This window comes from Seriola aureovittata, chromosome 8 (genome assembly GCF_021018895.1).
Source record: "Seriola aureovittata isolate HTS-2021-v1 ecotype China chromosome 8, ASM2101889v1, whole genome shotgun sequence".
Classification (NCBI taxonomy): Eukaryota; Metazoa; Chordata; class Actinopteri; order Carangiformes; family Carangidae; genus Seriola; species Seriola aureovittata.
This window is the reverse complement of record NC_079371.1, coordinates 8,003,111-8,020,272: the sequence shown is the minus strand read 5'-3', so window position 1 is coordinate 8,020,272 and position 17,162 is coordinate 8,003,111. Positions and strand designations below refer to the sequence as shown.

Genomic DNA, 17,162 nt, shown 5'->3' with positions numbered 1-17,162 from the left:
AAACGTCATAGTATGGTCAGGCATCCAAGGAGATAGTATAGTAAGGCATAAAATACAAAGAAATGGCAAAAAATAGTATGGCAGAAAAATGCCAAAAAAAGGCATAGTATATGAAGGCATAAAATGTCAAAAATACAACATAGTATATCAAGGCATAAAAGGTCATAAAAACATCAAAGTATGGCAAGGCATGAGATGAAATAATATGATCAAGCATAAAAATGCCAAAAAACGTCATAGTATAGTATGGCATGAAATGTCAAAAATACAACATGGTATATTAAATCATGAAAGGTTATAAAAACATCATAGTATGGTCAGGCATCAAACGTGAAAGTATATTAAGGCATAAAATGCCAAAAAACGGAAAAAAATTTATTGAAGAAAAATGCCAAATAAACAACATCGTATATTAAGGCATAAAATGTCATAATAACCTCATAGTATGGTAAGGCATGAGATGAAATAATATAACTATGCATAAAAATGCCAAAAAACGTCATAGTATAGTATGGCAAAAAATGTTAAAAATACAACATAGTATATTAAATTATAAAAGGTTATAAAAACATCATAGTATGGTCAGGCATCAAACGTGAAAGTATATTAAGGCATAAAATGCCAAAAAACGGAAAAAAATTTATTGAAGAAAAATGCCAAAAAACGACATAGTATAGTATGGCATAAAATGTCAAAAATACAACATCGTATATTAAGGCATAAAATGTCATAATAACCTCATAGTATGGTAAGGCATGAGATGAAATAATATAATTATGCATAAAAATACCAAAAAACGTCAAAAAAAAACGTCATAGTATAGTATGGCAAAAAACGTCAAAAATACAACATGAGATGAAATAATATAATTATGCATAAAAATGCCAAAAAACGTCATAGTATAGTATGGCAAAAAATGTTAAAAATACAACATAGTATATTAAATTATAAAAGGTTATAAAAACATCATAGTATGGTCAGGCATCAAACGTGAAAGTATATTAAGGCATAAAATGCCAAGAAACGGAAAAAAGTTTTATGGAAGAAAAATGCCAAAAAAACGTCATAGTATAGTATGGCATAAAATGTTAAAAATACAACATAGTATATTAAATCATAAAAGGTTATAAAATCATCATAGTATGGTCAAGCATCGAATGTGAAAGTATATTAAGGCATAAAAGGCCAAGAAACGGAAAAATATTTTATGAAAGAAAAATACCAAAAAACGACATAGTATAGTAGGGCATAAAATGTCAAAAATACAACATAGTATATTAAGGCATAAAATGTCATAATAACCTCATAGTATGGTAAGGCATGAGATGAAATAATATAATTATGCATAAAAATACCAAAAAACGTCATAGTATAGTATGGCAAAAAATGTTAAAAATACAACATAGTATATTAAATTATAAAAGGTTATAAAAACATCATAGTATGGTCAGGCATCGAATGTGAAAGTATATTAAGGCATAAAATGCCAAGAAACGGAAAGAAGTTTTATGGAAGAAAAATACCAAAAAACGACATAGTATAGTATGGCAAAAAAAGTTAAAAATACAACATCGTATATTAAGGCATAAAATGTCATAAAAACGTCAAAGTATGGCAAGGCATGAGATGAATTAATATAATTATGCATAAAAATGCCAAAAAACATCATAGTACAGTATGGCAAAAAATGTTAAAAATACAACATAGTATATTAAATTATAAAAGGTTATAAAAACATCATAGTATGGTCAAGCATCGAATGTGAAAGTATATTAAGGCATAAAATGCCAAGAAACGGAAAAAAGTTTTATGGAAGAAAAATACCAAAAAACGACATAGTATAGTATGGCAAAAAATGTTAAAAATACAACATCGTATATTAAGGCATAAAATGTCATAATAACCTCATAGTATGGTAAGGCATGAGATGAAATAATATAATTATGCATAAAAATACCAAAAAACGTCATAGTATAGTATGGCATGAAATGTCAAAAATACAACATGGTATATTAAATTATAAAAGGTTATAAAAACGTCATAGTATGGTCAGGCATCAAACGTGAAAGTGTATTAAGGCATAAAAGGCCAAGAAACGGAAAAACATTTTATGGAAGGAAAATACCAAAAAACGACATAGTATAGTATGGGATAAAATGTCATAAAAACTTCATAGTATGGCAAGGCATGAGATGAAATAATATAATTAAGCATAAAAATGCCAAAAAAACGTCATAGTATAGTATGGAAAAAAAGGTCAAAAATACATCATAGTATATTAAGGCATAAAAGGTCATAAAAACGTCATAGTATGGTCAGGCATCCAAGGAGATAGTATAGTAAGGCATAAAATACAAAGAAATGGCAAAAAATAGTATGGCAGAAAAATGCCAAAAAAAGGCATAGTATATGAAGGCATAAAATGTCAAAAATACAACATAGTATATCAAGGCATAAAAGGTCATAAAAACATCAAAGTATGGCAAGGCATGAGATGAAATAATATGATCAAGCATAAAAATGCCAAAAAACGTCATAGTATAGTATGGCATGAAATGTCAAAAATACAACATGGTATATTAAATCATGAAAGGTTATAAAAACATCATAGTATGGTCAGGCATCAAACGTGAAAGTATATTAAGGCATAAAAATGCCAAAAAACGGAAAAAAATTTATTGAAGAAAAATGCCAAATAAACAACATCGTATATTAAGGCATAAAATGTCATAATAACTCATAGTATGGTAAGGCATGAGATGAAATAATATAACTATGCATAAAAATGCCAAAAAAACGTCATAGTATAGTATGGCATGAAATGTCAAAAATACAACATGGTATATTAAATCATGAAAGGTTATAAAAACATCATAGTATGGTCAGGCATCAAACGTGAAAGTATATTAAGGCATAAAAATGCCAAAAAACGGAAAAAAATTTATTGAAGAAAAATGCCAAATAAACAACATCGTATATTAAGGCATAAAATGTCATAATAACTCATAGTATGGTAAGGCATGAGATGAAATAATATAACTATGCATAAAAATGCCAAAAAAACGTCATAGTATAGTATGGCAAAAAATGTTAAAAATACAACATAGTATATTAAATTATAAAAGGTTATAAAAACATCATAGTATGGTCAGGCATCAAACGTGAAAGTATATTAAGGCATAAAAATGCCAAAAAACGGAAAAAAATTTATTGAAGAAAAATGCCAAATAAACAACATCGTATATTAAGGCATAAAATGTCATAATAACCTCATAGTATGGTAAGGCATGAGATGAAATAATATAATTATGCATAAAAATGCCAAAAAAACGTCATAGTATAGTATGGCAAAAAATGTTAAAAATACAACATAGTATATTAAATTATAAAAGGTTATAAAAACATCATAGTATGGTCAGGCATCAAACGTGAAAGTATATTAAGGCATAAAAATGCCAAAAAACGGAAAAAAATTTATTGAAGAAAAATGCCAAAAAACGACATAGTATAGTATGGCATAAAATGTTAAAAATACAACATCGTATATTAAGGCATAAAATGTCATAATAACCTCATAGTATGGTAAGGCATGAGATGAAATAATATAATTATGCATAAAAATACCAAAAAACGTCAAAAAAAAACGTCATAGTATAGTATGGCAAAAAACGTCAAAAATACAACATGAGATGAAATAATATAATTATGCATAAAAATGCCAAAAAACGTCATAGTATAGTATGGCAAAAAATGTTAAAAATACAACATAGTATATTAAATTATAAAAGGTTATAAAAACATCATAGTATGGTCAGGCATCAAACGTGAAAGTATATTAAGGCATAAAATGCCAAAAAACGGAAAAAAGTTTTATGGAAGAAAAATGCCAAAAAAACGTCATAGTATAGTATGGCAAAAAATAGTATGGCAGAAAAATGCCAAATAAACAACATAGTATATTAAATCATAAAAGGTTATAAAATCATCATAGTATGGTCAAGCATCGAATGTGAAAGTATATTAAAGCATAAAAGGCCAAGAAACGGAAAAAAATTTTATGGAAGAAAAATACCAAAAAACGACATAGTATAGTATGGCAAAAAATGTTAAAAATACAACATCGTATATTAAGGCATAAAATGTCATAATAACCTCATAGTATGGTAAGGCATGAGATGAAATAATATAATTATGCATAAAAATACCAAAAAACGTCATAGTATAGTATGGCATGAAATGTCAAAAATACAACATGGTATATTAAATTATAAAAGGTTATAAAAACGTCATAGTATGGTCAGGCATCAAACGTGAAAGTGTATTAAGGCATAAAAGGCCAAGAAACGGAAAAACATTTTATGGAAGGAAAATACCAAAAAACGACATAGTATAGTATGGGATAAAATGTCAAAAATAAAACATAGTATATTAAGGCATAAAATGTCATAATAACATCATAGTATGGCAAGGCATGAGATGAAATAATATAATTAAGCATAAAAATGCCAAAAAAACGTCATAGTATAGTATGGAAAAAAAGGTCAAAAATACATCATAGTATATTAAGGCATAAAAGGTCATAAAAACGTCATAGTATGGTCAGGCATCAAAGGAGATAGTATAGTAAGGCATAAAATACAAATAAATGGCAAAAAATAGTATGGCAGAAAAATGCCAAAAAAAGGCATAGTATATGAAGGCATAAAATGTCAAAAATACAACATAGTATATCAAGGCATAAAAGGTCATAAAAACATCAAAGTATGCCAAGGCATGAGATGAAATAATATGATCAAGCATAAAAATGCCAAAAAACGGAAAAAAATTTATTGAAGAAAAATGCCAAATAAACAACATAGTATATTAAGGCATAAAATGTCATAATAACCTCATAGTATGGTAAGGCATGAGATGAAATAATATAATTATGCATAAAAATGCCAAAAAACGTCATAGTATAGTATGGCAAAAAATGTTAAAAATACAACATAGTATATTAAATTATAAAAGGTTATAAAAACATCATAGTATGGTCAGGCATCAAACGTGAAAGTATATTAAGGCATAAAATGCCAAAAAACGGAAAAAAATTTATTGAAGAAAAATGCCAAAAAACGACATAGTATAGTATGGCATAAAATGTCAAAAATACAACATCGTATATTAAGGCATAAAATGTCATAATAACCTCATAGTATGGTAAGGCATGAGATGAAATAATATAATTATGCATAAAAATACCAAAAAACGTCATAGTATAGTATGGCATGAAATGTCAAAAATACAACATGGTATATTAAATTATAAAAGGTTATAAAAACGTCATAGTATGGTCAGGCATCAAACGTGAAAGTGTATTAAGGCATTAAAGGCCAAGAAATGGAAAAAAATTTATTGAAGAAAAATGCCAAATAAACAACATAGTATATTAAGGCATAAAATGTCATAATAACCTCATAGTATGGTAAGGCATGAGATGAAATAATATAATTAAGCATAAAAATGCCAAAAAACGTCATAGTATAGTATGGCAAAAAATGTTAAAAATACAACATAGTATATTAAATTATAAAAGGTTATAAAAACATCATAGTATGGTCAGGCATCAAACGTGAAAGTATATTAAGGCATAAAATGCCAAGAAACGGAAAAAAGTTTTATGGAAGAAAAATGCCAAAAAAACGTCATAGTATAGTATGGCATAAAATGTTAAAAATACAACATAGTATATTAAATCATAAAAGGTTATAAAATCATCATAGTATGGTCAAGCATCGAATGTGAAAGTATATTAAGGCATAAAAAGCCAAGAAACAGCAAAAAAATGAATGGAAGAAAAATGCCAAAAAACAACATAGTATAGTATGGCATAAAATGTCATAAAAACGTCATAGTATGGCAAGGCATGAGATGAAATAATATAATTAAGCATAAAAATCCCAAAAAACATCATAGCATAATATGATAAAAAAGGTCAAAAATACAACATAGTATATTAAGGCATAGTATAATATGGTGTTAAAATTTAAAGAAAAAAAGTCATATGACCGTTTAGCACCTTACTGGGAATTGAACGCCCAACCTTCTGAATATGAGGTAGTTCTTCTAACCATTATACCACAAGCTTCCATAATTCAGTAACTTGTAATTCACTCGTTAAAGATGTCATAGTATAGTAAAACATAACTCGACATAGTATAGTGAGACACAAAAATGCTAAAAAACGTCAACGTATACTATAGTAGAAAAATACCAAAAAACGTCATAGTATAGTATGGCAAAAAACGTCAAAAATACAACATAGTATATTAAGGCATAAAATGTCATAATAACATCATAGTATGGCAAGGCATGAGATGAAATAATATAATTAAGCATAAAAATGCCAAAAAAACGTCATAGTATAGTATGGAAAAAAAGGTCAAAAATACATCATAGTATATTAAGGCATAAAAGGTCATAAAAACGTCATAGTATGGTCAGGCATCAAAGGAGATAGTATAGTAAGGCATAAAATACAAAGAAACTGCAAAAAATAGTATGGCAGAAAAAGGTCATAAATACAGTATAGTATAAAAGGTCATAGTATAGTAAGGCATAAAAAGTCTTAGTATGGAAAGACATAAAAATGTCATATTATAGTAAGGTTTTAAAAGTCATAGTATAGTAAGGCATAAAAAGTGATTGTATAGTATGGTATAAAATTTCATAGCACAATAAGGCATAAAATCTTTAAAGTATAGTAAGGCATAAAAATGTCGTAGTATATTAAGGTATAAAGGCATAAAAATGTCTTGGTATAGTAAGTTTTTAAATGTCATAGTATAGTAAGGTATAAAAATTCATAGTACAGTAAGTCATAAAGATATAGTATAGTAAGGTATAAAAATTCATAGTACAGTAAGTCATAAAGATATAGTATAGTAAGGTATGAAATGTCAGAGTGTAGTAAGGAAAAGAAACTCATAGTATTTTAAGGCATAAAAAGTCCCATTAAAGTAAGGCATAAAAATGTCAGTGTGTGTTAGGCGAAGAAATTAATCTGAAAGCGCTGTCCCAGTTACCACAGAGTCTAAGAAACCGAATGTGTAATTTTCACAAATGTGAAAACAAAGGAACCATCATCATGTTGTATGAGGTGAAGAGTTGGTCAGTGGCATTTGCACCCAGGATCCCCTCATCTCATGTCTCATAATCTGTCCATGTTCATCACATGATTGTAGCAAGATTCATGTGCTAAACCGTCATTATTTATCTTTGTCCAGTGTTGCACAGATCCCACCTTCTAAAGACGAGATAAAAGCCCTGAGGGAGTTTAGTGTGAGCTTTCAAGCAGCCAACATAAGTGACAAAAAACTCAAACCAACGAAGAACAGGATTTGGCCTGATGATCCTGCACCATACATAATGTGAAATCTGAAATTTTACCTTTACTCTTGAAAAACATTAGTTTGACAAAATAATCTTAACTCACATTCCCCTTACTAGCTTTTTCCAGACCTTTCACCCACATATTGAAAAGGGCAGATGACAACAACTGTGCAAACTCCATTTGCTGATCAAGACTGTGAGATGTACTTCAAAGCTGTGGAAACAGCTAGTTAGTAAGTAATAATGTAGATTGATAATAATATTTAGTTCACTAAATATTTTTTCAATAACTTGAATGACACAGTAATAATTATCTTACATGATCGACAATATATCACTGAATTTTCTTTTATTTTAATTCTATTTACAGCATCTTCACAAAATTCTCATGATAACATGTCACAGAAATCAGTGTAATGTATCTTAAAACATGATTAAAACCCAAACTGATAGCAGTAACAACTTTCAAGTTAAAAGTCAGGCATGAAAACATCAGAAAATATTTTACATTCATATTTTGCATGTGAGTGAGAACGTTAGATGACGACATAACGAAGAGAGGGAAAATGTTTAAATGCTTAATTTGTAACATTAAAAAACAGAGACCATACATGAGGAAAAAACAACAACAACAAACAAGATAATTCATACGATATAAAAACATGGTCATTCAAAACAGGGCGGCCAGCAGTGACAGATACAGAGAAATTGTGCTGTTTGCTTAACAGTACCACAAACTGAGGAAAACAGAGACCATATTCATACAGTATTTCAGCCTTACAATCTGTTCCTATCACCAGTCCACTCTCTTACACTGACGAGGTTTGTTAATGAATTAAATCTCTGTCCAAAGAGTCCCTGAGAACCAGGAATAAAAGAAGTTTGAGTATTTTTCCATCACTTTCTCAACATCCTTCGTCCACCGTCAGCTCCTGCAGCTGCTCCTGAACAGCCTCCAGCTGCTCTGTCTGGTTCTCCTTTTCTTCTGAACCCTGCTCATGTTTCTCTGCTTCTTCGTTTGTCGTTTGCTCCTCCAATGCTTCATCTTTTAGCTTCTCCTTCGCCTTTGGCTCTTCACGTCCGTTCTCCAGGTTCTCCGAGCTCTCAAAACACCCTGAATCCCTCGGCTCCTTGGCGTTCTCCCCAGATCTGTCCTCCTCCTCTGGCTCTGACTCCTCATCAGCTACATGGGACAAAGACAATTATACTTTAATACAGAGTATCTCAATACTTTGTATTAATCCTGGACTAGATAGAGGCGTTTTCATCTTGTTTAGCTTCAGAAACTTTAAACCTGCAATAACAGGTTTGTTTGGCCACTTGGGGGCAGCAGTTGTGAACTTGACAATGTCACCTTTTAAGTAGCTATTTCTAGCTACTTCTACTTGTTAGAAACTGTTATTTACACATCCAGCACTTACAGAGCAACGTTATCATTAATTCAAAGATTTGGGTGATAATTGTTCATCACTATGAGCTACAAATTTCACATTTTCACATTGTTTTCACATTGTCATGCTTGATGCATTGTTATAGGGGAATGGTGTTTCTCATAAGTCAAAGCACATTTTCCTCTTTGATTAGTAAAATGAAATTAATGTAGTGATACATACTAGATTTACTACTAATAATAGTGTATAGTAAGTCATAAGATGTCAGAGTGTAGTAAGGTGAAAAAAACTCATAGTATAGTAAGACATAAGATGTCATAGAATAATAAAGCATAAAAAAGTCATAGTGCAGACAGGCAAATCATTAAATTAATGATAAGTCTGGAGAAGAAACCGGTCGAGATAACAGGACAAAGTTGGATGTCTTACAGGCGACTGAGCACAACTGTGACCTCTGAGTGTAATGCTGTGCAACTGAGCCATAAAATGTTAATTATGTAGCTGAGGCAGAAAAATATGATGCCAGCATAAAATATGCCCCAAAGACACATTTTCACACAGACACAAAGTGACTGAAATTTGATCAGCAGTACCTAACTCACTTTTATTGAGATATTTTCTTAAGATTTGATTGAAATTCTGAATTATATAGGTATTATTGCCAGCCTGCAATATCATTATGAAAGATTATGGGTATTGCAGTTTTACAGTGTGTGAACCTACAGTCTCTGAGCAGTTCGGTGGCGTTCAGGATCTTGGAGCGCTGCTCTGGATCGGTGATGTTCAGCTCGTTGAGGTGAGACTCCTTCAGTCCTGCAAAGTCCTCTAGGCTTTGGAAACCTTGCATGGACAGCAGAGAGCCCAGCTCCTGAAACAAGAAACAAGAACATATACACAAATGACTCTGACACTGAGAAACATAAACAAAATCATGTAGCAGGCTCTGTCACTTATTTGCTGCAGTGTAACAACATGCTGGATTATCAGAGGGTATTCTACCATCAGGCCGATACTGTCCAGCACCTCCTCCAGGGTTTTGGGTTTGGATTTGGCTCGGTGGGTCTTGCTGTTGCAGCGTCTCCTCCTGGCCGGGGGGGTCTCATCAGGCAAGAGGTTGACGTAGATGAACTTGAAGGAGCCGACTTTGTTGTTGAGCTTTCCTGTCCAGGTCCCAACAGGGGGCTTCTCAATGATGTAGATAATGTCTCCTTTCTGTAGGAGAGATGACGCATGAATACCAGGATTAGGACACAAGACACAGACGAAAGTACGAACAAATGGAGGTCGTTAAGTGTTTTATTCATTTTCAGTTTAAATGAAACTCTGAGACTAAAAAAAATCCGCTCTATCCCATTGGAGCTAATTCGTTGCTTGTTGAACCAACATCTCCCCAATTACATTTACAGACTGAAGATACTGTGATTATCACATGCACAGAAGCATAAAAAAGAAACTCAGAAGTGAAATGTAAATGAGCAAATGGCTGAATGACTAAATATTTTAATACTCTTTAACAGAGTTTTCTAATTTCATAATTTGCTCTGGAGTAGCAGTCACTACTACTAGTCATGTTTTTTTTGTTCATTAATAATAACCCCCCCGAGACTCACCTGGAGTTTCAGTGACTCCACATCATAGGGGCTGGGAGTGAAGTCAGTGTGGACCACAGCGCGACCACAGAATGGTCCGTTGTAAGGGACGCCGTTCTCCTCCAGTCTCATGCTGTCTCTCTGGCAGTATCCACTGTCCAGGCTCTGTCTGTCACTACCTGAGGAGGACAGATCAGAAGCAGGGTCAGATTCATCCTGAAATTGCCCCCACCACTGCAGTTTAAAATGTTTTGAATTGTTTGGCCTCTATGTCCTCACATTTTCAACACAGTGTTAAATATCTACATGGGAATAGACAGGTGGGGGAGGGTGTCAGTGTGTGATGAGTATAAGAGCCATGCTGAAGGGACCTCTGGTTTACACTTACTGCCTGAGAGCTGGCGGCTGATGGGGCTGGGCATGGTGTCCTCTGACCCCGTGGAGCACACGGATGTCCTCTGTCCTGCACTCAGATCTGGAAGCCAATCGGCAGAGACAGGAGACAGCTCCTCACCGCTCTCTCCCTGGAGAAACAGAGGTTTCATCTCTTAGTTCACCTGATCGACTTTTATCACAGCAGGCAAAAACAACAGTTAATACATATTTCATGTGGAACTCCAAAACTGAAGTAGAAAATATAAAAAATATAACTAATAACAAAAAAAAAGAAAGAAAAAAGGAAATAAAAAGCTAATAAATAAATCCTTTGTAAAGTATGGAGATCTGTATTTGTATTTACATGCATTTCATTATCTAACTAACAATATAATTTATTGATATATTTATTTTCAACACATTTTTTTTTTACTACATTTAGTCAGTTTTGGGGCTCCATGGAAACTTCAAGGACACATCAGGAGAGCAGGTTTTCAAACTTCATATATCAGCTCTGGTTTGCCTCCCTGTTCACTTTAAACTACAGCAGCCTCATAATTGATAAATCATTTGTTATTTTAGAGCACTGAACTGAATTGTACCCAGCTTTGGTAAAAGGTCTGATCTAAGGAATCAGCAGTGGTGGAAGAAATGTTCAGGTTCTTTATTTAAGTCAAAGTAGCAACACAACTCAGTAGGAATACTTCATTACAACTAAAAGTACTGTTTTGAAAATACTGCTTGAGTAAAAGCAAAGTGGTATTATCAACAAACTGTATTTAAGTATCAAAGTAAAGTAAAATTAAGTCAATACAAATAAAATGCCCTAGTGTTATACTATTATTTGTTTTGAGATTGCTGATGCCTTAATGTGTAAGTAACATTTTGCTGCTTAGTAAAGTAACTGGTAACTGTGGCTGTCAGATAAATGTAGTAGAATAAAAAGCACAATAGTAGCGGAACTGTAGTGGAGTAGAAGTATCAAGTCATGAAATGGAAGATAAGTAAAAGTAAATACAATGCCTATATTTTGTCTTAATCTTCTTGAGTAAATGTGCTTAGTTACTTCCCACCACCGTCATCCAAACCATTGTCTCACTGCCTTTGCTCTGAACCCTGCAGTTCATACATTTGTCCACTAGATGGAGACAAGTTCAATCTTTTAGTAACAACAACATCTCTCTGTTTCAGGAGAACAAGTGTCTCTATAGATGTCAGGTGTATTTTTTTTGCAGCAATGCTCAATAGTTCAAATATATATATTAAATACTATTTCAAATTTGTAACTGTATCAGCTGTGACTGTTTACATTCTGTGATGTTCATACATATGTTCATCAGGTTACTGTCACTAGTGTGGAGCTTTTGTAAACTGTCTTTACCCCCTCCTCAGCCAGAGCCTTCTGCACCATCTTGGATGTTTTGCGGGTCATGGTACGTGAGATGACGTTGCGCCATTTCTTGCCCAGTTTGCTGCCACTTTTCACGGCTTCCTCTGCTGTTACATTCTCTGCCACCTGAGATGAGAGTACAAAAATCATCAACTATTTCACAACAACTTGCAGACAGGTGTTTGGAGATATTGTGCAATCTTATTTAAAGGCAAGTAAAGTGTGAGTATTTCACAACTACAAAATTGCAGCTGACATACATAAACTGTGTCACCGCTGTCAAGAATTCAATTCTCACGAACTAGAAAACCTAGACTTTGTGGTAATGGGGTTTGCATTCACACAAACTGCTACCCACATAGTCACATGACAGACATTCACCACATGGACACACACATGATCACATTTGCACTGTTTTGCGGCCAGGTGCTTGAACGCACAGTTTCTGATAGCGCTACCTAACGTAACCCTGTCCGCAGCCAAGCTCTCATTACGGGGCTGTGGGGTCTGTAATCACAGCTAATGATGTTTTCAGTTTTTTTACGATGCAGTTGGTCAGGTAGAGGTGATTACACTGTAGCAGAGTTTATCCTAGCTGTTTTTGTTTTTCAGTAATCTGATCTCAAATTATGTTGTTCAACTTTATGTCTTCAAGCTTTTTGTGCACTTGTAGACTCTTCAGATCATGTTCTCCCTCATAACTCTAGCATAGCACTGCCTTGAAGAGAGATACTGTTTATCTGCAGGGTGTAAGATGCAGTAACCAGGCACACAGCTGAGACAGAGATGGATGTAACAGTTGAATTCTCAGCACAGATTTTGATGTCTGAGTTAATATCTAGAAATAATAATATATACCATTATATGAAAAATGTTGAAATTCTCTGGGGGAGGACCCTCACTTACTTCTGCAACTGTCTGTATGACGCAGAGGCTCTCTGCTTGACTAGCTCACACTAGAGGACATCCTGTCTGCATGCTGTTCTCATCTGGGCTCTGTGCAATACTTCTCGGTCTAACTTCCTCTCTTCTTCTGTACTTCTTACTTATTTATCTGGCCAACTTCCACTCACAGTATGTAGAATGTTACAGGGAAGTTATTGAATTTCTGTGAATTCAGTGTTAACATTAGCACACGCATGCTCCAGAGTGAATCAGGAAGCACACACTGTGCACTTATGATAACTGATAGTAATTTGCGTTTGACCTGGGTGCACTCTGGTTTCTTTTTGGCTGTACGAACTGGCATGACGAATGAGGAACAATGTTATAAAATATCTGAAGGAACTGTCATGTAGGAACTTAAAACACAAAGAGTTTAGAAGACATCTACTTCTACTTCTCAAAAAAAGCAATGTACTGTAACTGATGTTTTTGTGTATTTGTATGAGTCTGTTGGAGAGGAACAAGTCCAACTTACACCCTCCTCCAATGTGAACTCCTTTTCTGACGCAACAGGAGAGGTGGGTTTGTGCTTCATAAAATCCTTAAAGCTGCTGGACCTCTGCAGGGTGAGCTGTAAACACACAAGGGATTGCTTTATTTAAAATCATAGTGACCAAGGCTCAGAGGATTATAATAAAAACGACTCCATAACTAACAACAGCAAAAGGCCTGCATGAAAACTTTGATGTTACATACAGCAGTCAAAAAGGCAGTAAACAAAAAGGCATCACCAGAAAAATGTCAGACACAAATCAGTCAGTTGTTTGGTGGTTTTGAATGCAACATTGATAAAGTTGAACTCAGGGCCGTGCACACACAACATGTTCTTATCTATTTAAACATGTGAACAGAATGAATCTGCAGAATGGATTTTCTAAGGAGGAGAAACTGCCCGAGTCGCTCCTCACAAACTTGTCAAAGATTAAGTATTGAATGTAGGTCAGTAAGTGTCTGCATGTTGCAGATGGTGCTGTAACTGAAACATTTTATAAATGGAGTTGAGCAGTTAAACAAGTATCACAAGGGAAATGATGTGTGGTGACATACGAGAGTCCTTGTGATAAACATGGCATACATGGTTACAGGAAAGCCAAAAAGTGTAAACACCAGCTCATCACTTAAGGTTAATGCTGTGTCAGTATAAAGACACATGAATGTGAAAATGGGATAGATGGGTATTAACTTACTGTAAAATTATCTATTCTGAATTCTAAGTCTGGTACAAGGCTGCAACTAAAGATTCTTTTCATTATTGATGAATCTGCCCATTGTTTTCCTGATTAATCTATTAGATAGATAGATAGATTGATAGAAAGATAGATAGATAGATAGAAAGATCCCCAAGGGGAAATTCATGTGTTCAGTAGATCATTGGTAATAGCAGGCCGAATAATAACAGTTAAAAATAAATAAACAATAATGATTAAATTAGTCCACTTCCTTTGGCTGAGGTGTTATACAGCCCGATGGCAGTGTGAACAAAAGATCTCCTGAACCTCTCTGTTCTGCAGCGCAGCGAGATGAGACGTTTGCTGCAGCTGTAGCTGCTTCTCTGTTCTGCCAGACTGTTGTGGAGAGGGAGGTTGGTATTTGGTATTTGGTATTTGTTTGGTCAATAAAATGTTAGAAACTAGAAGATGACCAAGATGACGCCTTAAAATCTATCCCTTGTTCGGTCCAAACAACAGTCCAAAACCTGAAGATATTCAATTTACAAAAATCTCAGAACTGAGTGGGTTGAACTGGGAGATGAAATAAACAATTAACTATGAATATGAAAATAGCTGCTGATTAATTTCTGTCAATCAAATAATTATTTAATGGACTAATCCTTTCAGCTCTAACCTGAACGTGACATATGCATATGTCTAAAAATAAGACTTTTTGTATAATTTTCATATCTTTAAGTTTCTTGTAGCTCTGGTGGAAATTCTTTGTGTAATTTTCCATATAACTACATCTCACTGTGCATGATCTTATCTCAGCTCATCCTTCTCGATTCTAACCACAGGAAACAGGCAAAGCTTTAGCAACTGCTGCAGCCAATCATTGCAAACATCCAGGCAGCGCTAGTGACTGATGGTCTGTGCCCGTGTCTAACCTGAAGAATTAAAACAACAGTGCAGCGAAGGGAGCAAGTGACCTTTATTATGAAGCTGTTTGGTAAATAGTTTTGGTAAATGTCTGTTTATCCTGCCACAGTTCACCTCCCTTAAAACCCACAAAGCTCTCAGATAAATCAATCCTCTATAAATGCTGATCATGTCATGGAACAATGATGTTCTCCAGCCTTGATTGTCACCGATGATGATTATGTTAGAAGATGATTGCTGAGAAAGCCAATGAGATGTGTAATGACAAAGCGTGAATTAAACCACGGAGGGAAGACGTGGATGGAAAATAAGGGCACTGGTGTCAAGCGTAGGAGGCTCGGTCTCATGTTGGCAGCTGGAGACGCAGGCAGCAGAAGCCACAAAGTCTGTTCTGACTCAAACTACATCTGCAGCAATGATTCACCCCACCAGAATAGAGGAACTTTACAGAAAGAGTACAAAGAAAGAGTTGAGGCTGTTAAATTAGACGCATGAAAAATCCTGTTTTAGACAAAAAAGATCTTACTGAGCCTTAAGTTGTGTGAACATTTGTGCGTGTGGGTTTGTTCAGCTTCACCACAAAGGTTTGCACTAATTTCAGCTGACATCCTGTGTTGAAAATATGTGCACACAAAGACAGCCGAATATGATGTTCAACTGCAAACGTTAAGTCTTTCAATAGTTTGACAAAAAACCCCTTTCATAATCACAGTTTACATATTTACATTTATAAAAGCAAATTCGAATATATTAACTTTAACTTTACCCTGCCTTCCTAAACAAAGTGATAAAAACTCAGCTCACCTTCTTCTTCTGCACCTGCTCCTTCTCTGAGGCATTCGAAGGCCTTCGCCTCAACATCTTCCACCGTGGTCCTCAGATCTCTCTGGACAAACAGCTGTGAAAAACCTACACCGGTCTTAATCAGTGGCGGTTTCTGTCACTGTGCTCTTACGGACACAGATAAAAAAAACAGAGGAAGGCAGAGCTGCACTCTGCTCTAGCTCAACGAAGTGCACAAGCTGAGAGGAAGTCACGTGGCCACACAGAAACTGAAGAGGCAAACCCTGTTTTTGGTGCTTAGGTTTACACATAGGCTAATGGGTTTGTTACATGTATTTCTCAGCCTTTGCGTCTTGCAAACTCTCTGTGGCTCAAACTGAATTGACACATAAAACAGTTCATGAAATGTCATCACAGCTCAATTCTGGAAGTTACTATGGATTAGCTGATCAAAAAAAAATTAAAGTGAAAACAGGTATTGCTTTAATATGTGAGCAGCTATTTCAAAAGCATGTCATCTGTTACGACAGTGTCACAGCTGTAATGAAGAGTTGTATTACAACATTTCTACTACAGACGTCAGTTTTGACTATGAGCAAAATTCTGAGGCAAAGATCTCTATCATGTTCTGTTTAGTCAGAACTTAATTGTTTAGCCATCGCTCTCAAACGCACACATATTTGTAATTGCAACTGAAGTGTGGAAGTGAAAGACTTCTCGAGATGACATATTTAGAAAACTCAGTAACGGCTCAGCAGCTGCACCAGAGGCCTGCTGCAGCAACAAGAGCCACAACAACATCACAAACTGGTGAACAGTCAATCCAGCTCATCCAACACAAGATCTTCATATGGAAAAAATGGTTTCTGCGCACAAGTGAGTTGTAAGGCCAGACACCTACTGACACACAAAAATATCCAACAGACAATTAAGACAAAAACAACCCGAATGACTCACAGAAACGTTTGTGCTTTTGAATGTACACTCTGTCAGTAAAGGAGAGGGAAGTAAAATTTAAGTCAAGTTAAGCTTGTTATTTTGGTTGTAGCAAACCACATGATAAGAGGATGCCCTATTTTAGTTTCCTGCCACTTGGCTTACAACAGTCTGATCTGTCTGCAGATCTTAGAGGGATGAAAATGATAAACAAAAGGTTGACTTTGATTCCGCTGGAGGTTGTCAAATCTGTATCTGCAAAGTAACTAGTTACTACAGCTGTCATGGA

General features: G+C 34.4%; 1 protein-coding gene across 1 annotated transcript; it reads right to left on the bottom strand.

The window, feature by feature from the left end:
* Positions 1–7,703: 7,703 nt before the first annotated feature.
* On the bottom strand, positions 7,704–16,130 carry sash3 (SAM and SH3 domain containing 3). The gene is made up of 8 exons (XM_056381984.1): positions 15,959–16,130; positions 13,537–13,632; positions 12,108–12,242; positions 10,740–10,875; positions 10,373–10,530; positions 9,762–9,974; positions 9,486–9,630; positions 7,704–8,554 (listed from the first exon to the last, which is right to left on the bottom strand). The coding sequence occupies exons 1-8, from the start codon at positions 16,013–16,015 to the stop codon at positions 8,277–8,279; spliced, it is 1,218 nt and encodes a 405-aa protein (XP_056237959.1). The 5' UTR covers positions 16,016–16,130; the 3' UTR covers positions 7,704–8,276.
* Between the last annotated feature and the right edge of the window lie 1,032 nt (positions 16,131–17,162).